Source organism: Cornus florida, unplaced genomic scaffold (genome assembly GCF_030987335.1).
Source record: "Cornus florida cultivar Cherokee Brave unplaced genomic scaffold, ASM3098733v1 CherokeeBrave_3.0.0_Hap2_Chr11, whole genome shotgun sequence".
In the NCBI taxonomy this organism is placed as follows: Eukaryota; Viridiplantae; Streptophyta; class Magnoliopsida; order Cornales; family Cornaceae; genus Cornus; species Cornus florida.
The window spans coordinates 137,183,341-137,195,144 of NW_026775581.1; the positions used below are offsets into that span (position 1 = coordinate 137,183,341).

At 40.9% G+C, this 11,804-nt stretch overlaps 2 protein-coding genes across 2 annotated transcripts; one reads left to right on the forward strand and one right to left on the reverse strand.

Moving 5' to 3' along the window:
• Window positions 1-7,538: 7,538 nt before the first annotated feature.
• Window positions 7,539-8,627, reverse strand: LOC132282233 (uncharacterized). Its single transcript, XM_059783840.1, has 2 exons — window positions 8,442-8,627; window positions 7,539-8,339 (listed from the first exon to the last, which is right to left on the reverse strand). The coding sequence occupies exons 1-2, from the start codon at window positions 8,625-8,627 to the stop codon at window positions 7,539-7,541; spliced, it is 987 nt and encodes a 328-aa protein (XP_059639823.1).
• A 2,332-nt stretch (window positions 8,628-10,959) lies between these two features.
• Window positions 10,960-11,737, forward strand: LOC132281366 (uncharacterized). The gene has a single exon (XM_059783077.1). It carries the CDS (start codon window positions 11,161-11,163, stop codon window positions 11,668-11,670), a length of 510 nt encoding a protein of 169 aa, XP_059639060.1. The 5' UTR covers window positions 10,960-11,160; the 3' UTR covers window positions 11,671-11,737.
• The last annotated feature ends 67 nt before the right edge of the window (window positions 11,738-11,804 follow it).

The following is an 11,804-nucleotide window of genomic DNA, read 5'->3' on the forward strand; positions in this document are numbered from 1 at the left end:
GAGTAAATTACTCCCCGGCACTGAGCCTGAGGGAAAGTTTTGCTGAGTCGGACACTTAGGGTCCGAGGCGAATGAATTAATCCCCGGTGCTGAGCCTGAGGAAGGTTTTGCCGAGCCTGACACTTAAGGTCCGGGGTGAATGAATTACTCCCCGGCGCTGAGCCTGAGGGAGGTTTTGCCGAGCCGGACACTTAGGGTTCGAGGCGAATGAATTAATCCCCAGCGCTGAGCCCGAGGGAGGTTTTGCCGAGCCGGACACTTAGGGTCTGAGGCGAATGAATTAATCCCCGGTGCTGAGCCTGAGGGAGGTTTTGCCGAGCCGGACACTTAGGGTCCGAGGCGAAAGAATTACTCCCCGGTGCTGAACCTGATAGAGGTTTTGCCGAGCCGGACACTTAGGGTCCGAGGCGAGTGAATTACTCCCTGGCGCTGAGCCTGAGGGGAGGTTTTCTAAGCCGTATCCTTCGAGTCCGAAGCGAGTAAATTATTCCCCGGCGCTGAGCCTGAGGGAGGTTTGTCGAGCCGGACACTTAGGGTCCGAGGCGAATGAATTACTCCCCGGCGCTGAGCCAGAAGGAGGTTTTGCCGAGTCGGACACTTAGGGTCCGAGGTTGATGCGACCCGAGCGTGTGCACAAAATAATGCACAACACTTTGGTTTTGGAAATGGTATCAAACGGGCATCATAGTTTACATTTATAAACCGCTAGACACTTATACTATGCAGTATGAAGTGAGAAGGGATCGAACCCAAGAGACCTTTGGCTTGGATTCAAATAAGATAGTTGGTTTTAACAAGTGATTACCATAAGAGAGATAAAGAGAGAATAAAATAGATGGTTGGTTGATTAAGCTAGTGAACAATTAAATTAAAATGCAATGAAAATAAACTAAGTTAGAGTTAGGGGTTTAAGAGATAGAAGAAAATTCTTAGGGTTTATTGGAAGCACCACTAAGCTCATGCAATTAACCACTCGCTTTCCATTAATGGGGAGAACATTGTTGTAATTAAAATGTAGCTACAATCAATGGCAAAATTTGCATATGTAAGCATGATCATCCAATTCATTTGTAATGCATTGCCTACCTAACCAACAAGTAAACTACGTGTAGGACAACACACCAATCTTGAGGCTTAACCTATCTCACCAATCCACAAATGCATCCAATGAGAGCACACATCAATGTGATAACACAAATTTCAATCATGATGATGGATTGATTAATCAAGTTTAGATTGTTTACCTAATGACAAGTAAACTAGGGTGTAGTACAACCTATCAAGACAAAACCATAACCAAACAAATCCATTAACCATTTACATATAATCTACAATCAAGAAGATGATACAAATTGCATATAATAAGTGTGGAATATCAATTTCAAGTATGAATTGTCTAATCATAACATAACCCATCAAAAATAAAGTATAAACAATCAAACTAGTTAACAATTGCATCTATTAAATACCATGTCATGGTCTTCAAGTATAATTCTCAATTAATAACACATAGACATGAAATTAACATAGAGAATTAATGAAAGAATTAATCTTTAACATCTAATCATGAGTATAAACCCTAGATTGATCACACATAGATATGCAACCAAAGATAAAGAAATAATGGAAGGATTAATTAACATAAATCTTGGAACATCCAAGTATAAAATCACAAGACCACAACATCAACTACAACAATATATTAATCTCCCCAGAAATAGAAATTGCAAAGGTTTAGATTACAAGAGACTTAGGGCTTAACCAAGCCCTAAGTGGAGAGCTAGCCCATCATGGTTATGGTAGTCAAGGTGTCAACAAGATCCACCTCCATGCTTTGCTCTTTCTTCTTCTTTTTTGATACTCAAGAGAGATGAGTGTGTAGATATTCTTCCAAACTTGTGCCTCCACTCTTCCCTCTCTTCTCACCCTAGCCTGTTCTCTCGAGAGAACGTGATATCTCCGTACAGAAAAAAAATAAAACTTAATAATTCTAATAATATCCACCTAAATAAAATAAATACTAACCCTAATCTAATGGCTCACTGGGCCTTAAGTAACAACCCTATTAAAGCCCAATAGTTCACAAAATAAGCCCAAACAATAAAAAAAAAATCTGTAATGTTGCCAAGTCCTGGGGGATCGATCACCCCAGAGTTGGAAATTTCCTTTAATCCCTATTTAGCTCCATTTTTGCCCCGAGCTCATTAGTTTGCTTCTTCATCTTTGGGAACATCATCAAAGGCCTGAGATTGACCGCTTTTGAAGAATAAATACACTATACGAGCAATGGGCTGCGACCTCCTTTTTGCCATTTTCTGAGGTTTTCTGAATATCTTTGCTTGACTCCAAAAAGGCTTTAATGGACCGTTCTTAGCTCATTTTAACTTTATTGCCCTGAAATACACATAAACATAAATTATGACTAAAACATGAAATTAAGATAGATGCAAAGACTAAAATACCCTAGCTTAGGTGCTGAAATGTGCAACATTTCAGCACTTATCAGAGGTGAATGAATTACTCCCCAGCGCTGAGCCTGAGGGAGGTTTTGCCGAGCCGGACACTTAGGGTCCAAGGCGGGTTGGTTTCTCCTCGGCGTTGGGCCTGAGGAAACGTTTGTATATATATATATATATATATATATATTCTTCCCTCTTTTTTTTTTTTTTTTTTTTTTTTTTCAAACAACTTATCATGACGCCGAGGACTCAAAAATGATAGGAGGCCAAGAAAGCGAGTAACAATGGCTTGGAAGTTTCCTATTTGTTTACTTTGGAGACTTTCTTCCATTGATACTCCCTTCTTGGCAACCAAATGTAATGGACTACGCATATATTAACCACATTGCTTTACTATTTTTATTCGATGTGGGACATAAACTAAATTTTGTCAAAAAGGTCGGTGTAAGGAATGCATCTGGTATTGACAACCTTTAATAACAGTAGGCCTTCCTTACACCGTAATCAACTATTTAAATATTCCCATATATAACAAAATGTAACTCATTCTTTTTTGTCGATGTGGGACAGAGAGTTTTAACCGTAGGTCAAAACGCATGCTTTTTAATAACTTGCTTCCAACATTGCTTTGCCTAAAAGCGTAACATTGCATAATCACAGTGTAGTATGAAAATTTCTTTACGTAAAAACTGAAAATTTCTTTGCATAAAAATTGCTAATGCATAATGCGACGCAAAATTGCATAATCATAGAATGATGGTATGGCCCCCATTTTTATGGAAAGAAACAAATGAAATAGAAGCAAAATAAAGAAAAGATTGGCTGACTGCGGGCTTACGCAGCCTTATTTGTGAAGAATTCTTAATAAAATTGACAAACTTATTTAATGGAAATACCTTCTAAGGTGTATTGCATTCCAAGGACGCGCAATGGGATGTCCGTCAGCTTCGGCCAAACGATATGCTCCCTTCCCCACTACTTCGGTAACCCTTTAGGGTCCGGTCCAATTAGGTTCCAGTTTCTTTACGTGAGCTGTCTTTTACTTCAGAACCCAATCGCCTATCGCAAAGCTCCTGAATCTAACGCGTTTGTTATAATTGTTGCGCAGCTGCTGCTGATATGAAGCGAGCCTAATTTGCTGCAGCATCCCTTTTTTCATCCAGGAGATCGAGACTATGCTCGAGCTGCTGACTATTGCCTCCTTCAAGCAACAAGGATGTCCGAAGGGTTGGAACTGCCGCTTCGGTTGGGATCACAGCTTCGGATCCATAAGCCATGGCAAAGGGACTCTCCCCCGTGGGCCGCCGTGGTGTGGTTCGGTACCCCTAAAGCACCTGAGGGAGATTCTCGTACCATTTTGCTTTGAGCTTCTCCAGCTTCTTCTTTAAATAACTGAAAATGGTTCGATTAGTTATTTCAGCCTGTCCATTCCCTTGTGGATGACTGACTGTAGCTAACTTTTGTACAATTCCATTCTCAGCGAAGAAATTTCTTATACTTTTATTGTTGAGGTTCTTACTATTGTCCATCATAATGACTTTTGGGACCCCAAACCGGCAAATGATGTTGTTCCAAAGGAAACTTTTTACCTACTCATGGGTCACACTTGAGTAGGCCTCGGCTTCTACCCATTTAGTGAAATAATCTGTAGCCAGTAGCACGTACTCCTTTTGTTCCACAGTCTTGGGTAAAGGGCCCACCATATCAATCCCCCATTGTGCGAATGGCCATGGATTTGCCATTGCATGCAAATCTTCGGCAGGTTGATGTTTCATGGAACCGTGGCGTTGACATTTGTTGCATCTTCGAGTATACTCTTCTGCATTCCGGACCAAGTACGCGCCAGAAGTAGCCTTGAGTTAGAACTTTATGTGCTAGGGATTTACCCCCAGAATGGTTGCCACAATCTCCATCGTGGATTTGTTTCAACACCACAAGAGACTCAGTAGGGCTTAAACATTTCAGGTAAGGACCTGAGAATGACTTCCGGTATAACTGGTTGTTGATGATGGCATATTTAGCTGCGGTGAGTCGGAGCTTCCGTGCTTCGAGCTTTTAGTTTGGAAGAATTCCATGTTTGAGGTAGGCTTCCAATGGATCAATCCAGCATGGTTCTCGAGGAATAACTGGAATCACCATTACTTCTTGTTGAGGATGACGCTGCTGTGGCCAATTGAATCCCCGTGTAACATTCTCTACACCTTCTTTATATGCTTTCATTCTTTCCTCTTTGGGCTGGTACTGACCTGTCACTTGATTTATAACAAGCTGTGAGTCACTAAAAACTTTTAAACAACGTATCTGGAGACTGCTGGCCAATCGAAAACCAGCAAGTAACGCCTCGTACTCGGCCTCATTGTTCGTAGCAGGGAATTTTAAGCAAATAGACTGCTGCAATTTGGTGCCTTCGGGTGTTGACATAACCACCCCTACCCCTGCACTTGTTTGATTCGAGGAACCATCGACCCGAAGCTCCCACTGTGGTTTAGGGGGTTCCGGCTCTTCGAGAGTGTCTTCATATTCGAGAAGAAAGTTTATTACGGCTTGTCCCTTGTGCGACACCTTCGGCTCATAAGTTATGTCGAAGGAACTGAGCTCGATAGCCCATTTGGTAATTCTCTCAGATAGATCGGGCTTAGAGAGTATACCCCGTCTAGGATAATTGGTGAGTACCACAATGCTGTGAGATTCAAAATAATGCCGAAGTTTCCTCTTGGCATAGACCAAGGCTAAGATAATTTTCTCTGCTTTGCTATATCGTGTCTTCGCATCCGTCATTGTCTTACTTGTGTAGAAGACTGGATATTGCCTCTTTCCTTCCTTTCTAATCAATGTTGCACTTATCGCTATACTAGAAATTGCTAAGTACATAATAAGAACCTCCCCGGGTTTTGGAGCGGATAGAATTGGTGGTTCGGCCATGTAACTTTTCAACTGATTGAGGGCCTCCTGCTGCTGAGGTCCCCATATATCTTTATTCTTAGATCTTATAGTATCGAAGAATGGTTTGCACTTATCTGACAATCGGGATATAAACCGGCTGAGGGCTGCGATCCGACCTGTAAGAACTTGTACCTCCCTGCGATTTTTTGGTTCCTGATTCTGGATGAGGGCCTTAGCCTGAGCCGGACTTACCTCTATCCCTCTTTTATTTACTATGTGGCCGAGGAATTGACCTGATGATACCGCAAATGAGCACTTAGATGGATTCAGCTTCATGTTGTACTTCTTCAAGGTATCGAAAACTTCCTAAAGATGCTTTGGATGGTCTTCCTTCTTCACATTTTTGACCACCATGTCATCTATATATGCTTCAACTGTCTTTCCCAACAGATTATCAAAGACCTTGTTGACAAGACGTTGATAAGTAGCTCCAGCGTTTTTCAGTCCGAAGGGCATGACCCTGTAACAATAAGTCCCCTTTTATGTTATGAAAGCCGTTTTTTCTTCATCTTGAGGGTTCATAGGAATTTGATTGTATCCCGAGTATGCATCAAGGAATGTCAGCCTCTCGTAGCCGGTGGTAGCATCAACCATCTGATCTATTTTGGGCAGAGGGAAGCTATCTTTAGGGCAGGCTTTATTAAGATTGGTATAGTCTACACAAACCCTCCACTTTCCATTCTTCTTCTGTACGACCACCACGTTTGACAGCCACTGTGGATATTGCACTTCTCGAATGAAACGTGCTTGCAATAATTTGTTCACTTCTTCAGCTATAATGTGATTGCGTTCGGGGGCAAACCTTCGGTGTTTCTGCTTAACCGGTTTGAACTCCGGATCCACCTTCAAATTATGGCAGAAAACTAAAGAATCGATCCCTACCATGTCCGAGTGATCCCATGCAAAAGCATCTGCATTGCTCCGGATAACATCAATTAACGCCTTCTTTTCTTCGGACGTAGAGGAAGAGCCTAAATAAGTGACCTTCTGAGGGTCGCCGAGGATAACTTCCACGGCTTCAAGGGTTTCCACGGTGGGCTTCGCAATTTCCTCTTCCTCCTCTACCCAGAGATACTTGGGCAGAGGACTCTGTAATTGCTATTTGGGTATATTTTTGGAAGCCACACCTGATTGTTGCTGAGTAGACACCTTCTTTGCTTCAGCCTGTGTCAACATATAGCATTCCTTCACAGCGACTTGATCGCCTTATAGATTAATCACTTCATTTCCGTCCGGTGATAAACACCGCATTACCTGGTGAAGGGTGGACGAAACTCCTCTCATCCGGTATATCCAGCCTCTTCCCATGATGAGATTAGAAGAAGGATGAATCTCTGTTAAAACAAAGTTCTCCTTCAGAGTCCTCTTCGCCACAGTCACGGACAAGTCTATTACTCCCAGGGGATCTACCCTTGTGCCATCGAATCCCATCAACGGGCTGGAGGTAGGTCGAATAGATGATGACGGGATCTCTAGCTGCTCAAAGACCGTCTTTATGATAATGTTGGCGCTACTTCCTGGATCTATCAAAACCCTCTTGATCATACAATTGCCCACTAAAAGACTGATGACCAATGGATCCTCGTGGGGGAGTTGAACTCTAGATAGGTCGCCATCTCCAAATCCAATACTAATGCTACCATTGATTGAGGATATCTTCCTGAGCTTGTGGGCTACCCTCAATCTGGATCTGTATACCCCCTCAAACTCTTGATCATCTTTAGACCTGCCATGTATTGCATGAATGACTTTTACTTGCTGCGTACCTTCCACTTTGCCGGGATAGACCTCACGGGGCTTTGCGTACTCCTTTGTCATGAGGTAATCCGCCAACTCACCTCTGGAGATCATATTCTCCACCTGTCGCCTAAGGAATCTGTAATTATTGGTTGAATGCCCATAATCTCGATGATAAACGCAATGCTTGCTTTTGTCCCTTTGCTCCAGGGGTTGCTTTATTGGCTGTGGAGTTGTGAACTTCATCTTATTCTCTTGGAAGAGCCGAGCCAAGGTAGTTCGGAGAGGTGTAAATCCTTCCTCTACTCTTTACCTCTTCTCAGGTGCCTGGGTAATCGGCGTTAAGGAACGTTGGCTTTTCTGAATCTTTGAAGTTGAAATTCTTTCTCGAGGCTTGTTCTACACCGTTACGAGGGTGGCGTGCTGCGCTCGGTGGGCTATATTTTCTTCGAGCCGAATGTAGATCTGGGCCCTGGCATTGAGAGTCTGCATGTCGGGAGGAGAATATTTGACCAAGGAAGTGTGGAACTTTGTCCCCTGAATCATCGCAAGTTTAAATGTCTCTATAGCAGTCGTGGGATAACAATCTGCTATTTCTGAGGCTTCCATATTGAATCTTGATAAGAAATCCTGCAATGTTTCCTCCTTCTTTTGCCTTACGGTGAAAAGGCTGGCAATGCTCTTCTTTTGCATCTTATTTCCCCAATACTGTGCCAGGAACATAGTGCACAGAGTTACGTAATCCGGGATGGACTTATGCGGTCTATTCCTGAACCACTCTAGTGCTGCTCCTATCAAGCTGGTAGGAAAAACTCTGCACATCCAAGGGTCATTACGATCATCCAAAGCCATCTTTTGAGCGTAATGATCTAGGTGCCGAGAAGGATCCCCCGTTTCATCAAACTGGGTGAAAGAAGGCATGGTAAATTTCTTGGGCCTCTCAACCAGATACACATTGTCAGTGAAAGGAGTTTTGACCAAGGAATTTTTGTGTTCTCTAGCCATCTCAGCAAGCGTCTGAATCTTCAGGAGTCTTTTCTCGTCAAAGGCATCCTGGACACCTGCACCATCTGGGATTCCATTGGACCACACCGTGAGCTTATGGCTGGATTCGACTTGCTCATCCTGTGTGCGACGAGGGACGTTGTCTGAAGCCGCTGCCTCGGATCTTGCCCTCCATTGTTGCTGAACCTCATTCGACTGAGCCTCATTGGGTCATGCCCCAGTAGGTAGAGCCCCATTAGGTGGAAGTCTGGCAATCAGAGGAATATTCTGATTAGGGGGTGCTGCTGTGTCACCCACTGGTGGCGGTGGTACCAACTGAGCCATCGCCGTTTGCAGAGTGTTATTCTGCTGTTGAAGCAAGGCGATCTGAGCCACGCTTGCTTCGTTTGCCTGACGAAGTACGTCAAACTGGTGTAGAAACTCTTCACGCATCTTCTGCATCAATTCCGTCTGTTGATCCGTTGAAGATCCTTCGTTTGACATTCTAGATGGTAGTTGCAGGATTCACCTGTGAAACAAGAGTGGGAATATATTTGCACACGTTTCCCACAGACGGCGCCAAAGTGTAGGGATAAAATTTCGCTCAAACAATTACAATCGAGAGAAAATAATACAACACACTCAACGAACAATAAGAATAAACAAGAACAGTGTCTATTGAAGAATTGAATTGCTTGCCCTTTATTGGAGGTCTAGGCCTCTATTTTACACAAAAGTTGGTAGAATTATGGTAGGACTCGCGTTACTTGTCTTCCAATTCTTTCCATATATGACTTTCTTTATAAATAGAGTTATTTCCATTGTATGATATTTCCTATGTAGAATTTGCTTTATATAAAAACTTTCCATCCGAGTTGACTCCTTTGTTAAATAGGACTAAGCCATATTTAATTATACTTGGGCCGGATGCGGTTTGGTCTAAGTGACTTGACTAATGGATTAAAATTTCATCAGCGGTGATGTTAGGCTAATCAGTACTTTTGTTTGGCTTTGGAGGCCCAACATAAATAATAATGGGTTAAAGCACAACGTAACTTGGGCTTGATCTGGATGGGTTTATGAGATCTCCTAACTGAAAATTTGTATAATGGTGACGTGCCTCATTCGTATTGGAGGAAATTTCCCTCCACAGGGGTTTAGTCACTAAATATGGTTTGTGCGGCGAGGGTGAAAGAGCAGACCAACGCGTGTTATCGGTAAAGGGCATGTCCGTCACGTGCAAAAGTCATGCAGTCAAGAGAAGAAGTGGAAAAAGAGCGACAATTTCCTATATTCGCTGTCATTGGGAAACATGAAATTAATACCATGGCCTTCTGTGCTCCATCTCTCTCTCTCTCTTTCTCTCTCTCTCTCTAATAACCATATATATAATATTTTATACACATTTATATATATATATATATATATAAATATAAATATGGGAATGGGCAGATTTCATGTGTTTTATATAAGATATTAGAAGATGCTTGGCTGTAAGTAAATAAGATGATCTGTTATTAAAAAAGAATACATGAAGGTACACTCACTGATCAGTCATCAGTCTCACACACACAGTGAGAGGGAGAGAGTGAGTGCATAAAGCATAGAAATGCTACAAAAGCATGCATGAGTTATATATATATATATGTGGGCATTTCAGATCAGATCCAACTGTTGTCTGTTATCCATTAGAAAAGAGGGACTCCCTCAATGTCAAGTTTGGAGTTTTGATAGCGGCTTTGTTAGCGACTACAAATTAGTAAAACAACTAAAGCATGCACTGAGACTCAAAGCCTTATTGAAGAAGCTTGGATTTTTTTAGTGACATATATATAGGAGGTAACTTCTTCTTTCTCTTTTCCTTTTCATTACAAATCAATAATCAAAGTTTCATATTTCCATTACTTCCATATATTTATATCTGATTGTGTTATTACATACATTGTTCATTGTCAAATTGAACTGGCATTTCGAAATTTTTTAAATTTTTGTAAGAATCACTCTGATTCTTTATATGCATTGATAATGTGTTGCATGTACATGTATGTTATTTGTAATTAACCAATTTATCATCTCAAAAGCTTAAGTCGTATTTTCCTAATCTGCAAATCTATAAAGTGGATGTGACATAGTTTGTTCATGAATGCTGATCGCATAGGATTTTAAAAAACTCATCCCCTGTTTATTACAGCTAAACAATTAGTTTTATCTTACAATTTTAAAGATGTTACATAATTAATTAGGTGTTAAGTACAGGAATGTGGGGACGATAAAACCTAGGTACTAACCAATATCAAATCTCCAGATCCTTGGATTAATAATTTTCTACTCCATAAATGTTATCTTAGTGTTTGATTTTTATTTTTTTATTATTATTATTTTTTTTATAAATTGAGTGTGATTCTACTAGATTAAAAACTATTCACTGTTTTTCGTGCAACTTAAACTATTTTAGTTTATGAATTCAAAATTAGATAATATTTGGTTCCATATATATCAGTACATGAAATAGTAGATGCGATCACAATTGGAGAGAAATATTATTGGAGATGATTTATTTCGAAATATTCACTTTTCTAAACTAAAGAAAAGTTCTAGATTTTCACATTAAAGCAGCATGATAGAGAAGGTAAAAATTGCTTTACATCTTAATCAGGCACATGACATCAAGGGTATTCTTGTCATTAAGTTCCTTCATTTGCTGTCAAATTGTCAAAAATAGGGAAGTTCTGGTTTCTTTCTACTTCATTTCTGGTATATGCATTGACCACTCTAATATATATATATATATATATATATATGGAATTTATAGCACTCCAAATATTATGGACTAAAACTCTACTACTTCAAATTTTGAAAGTGATGACAATGAGAACCTTACTCCAAAGCTAGTATATGTTTCGAATACATATAGATTGAAAGATATATATATATACATATATATATATATATATATATGGTTGGAGAGAAATAAAAAGTGTTATGGTGTTTGATCTTTTGCAGGTTTCACTGATCATCATCATTAGGAGGAGATCAAATGGAGCAAAACCCATCTGGAGTTCAACATAATGATGGACCCCACAAAGCCTCATCAAGAAAGCACCACCATTGCCCAGTGGACGAAACCGGAGATTCTATCAAGTGTTCCGGCAAGTGTTGCCGATCATGCACCGCCGGGATGGTTGCTGACTGTGTGGCTATCTGTTGCTGTCCCTTCGCTGTTGTCAACTTTTTGGCTCTTGCATTCATCAAGGCTCCGTGGATGATGGGGAGGAGGTGTTTGGGTCTCGGGAAAAAGAAACGTCAGGGGATGGAAAGGAAGAGAAAATGTGAAGAGAGAAGTGATAGTGAGTGCGAGGAGGATAGATATGGAAATTGTAGGAAGGGAAGGGTAGAGGATGGAACATGGGAAATTTTAAGAGGGTTGGAAGTAGATGAAGAGCAAGAGGACAATTTTGAGGCAGATAGGGTTTGGTTGGAGTTGTATCAGTTGGGTCATTTGGGTTTTGGGAGGGTGTCCTTCACTGGAATTCAATCTCAAAGGTAAGGGCAATTAGGGAATGTTGTTGTTTATGAAGTTAATTAATCAGTCTTTTACACTTTTACATTATATATTACTCCCTTCTTTAGATTTCATGTGGTTAAATTTACCTTCTTTTTTTCTCTTGTTTAATTTATCTT

Excerpts from the sequence above, each read along its gene's own strand:
- LOC132282233 (XM_059783840.1), bottom strand. The coding sequence starts at position 8,627 with ATGTCAAACGAAGGATCTTCAACGGATCAACAGACGGAATTGATGCAG. Across the intron at positions 8,340-8,441 it reads AGTTGGTACCACCGCCACCA|TCGAATGAGGTTCAGCAACA; the intron begins GTGGGTGACACA and ends AATGAGGCTCAG.
- LOC132281366 (XM_059783077.1), top strand. The coding sequence starts at position 11,161 with ATGGAGCAAAACCCATCTGGAGTTCAACATAATGATGGACCCCACAAA.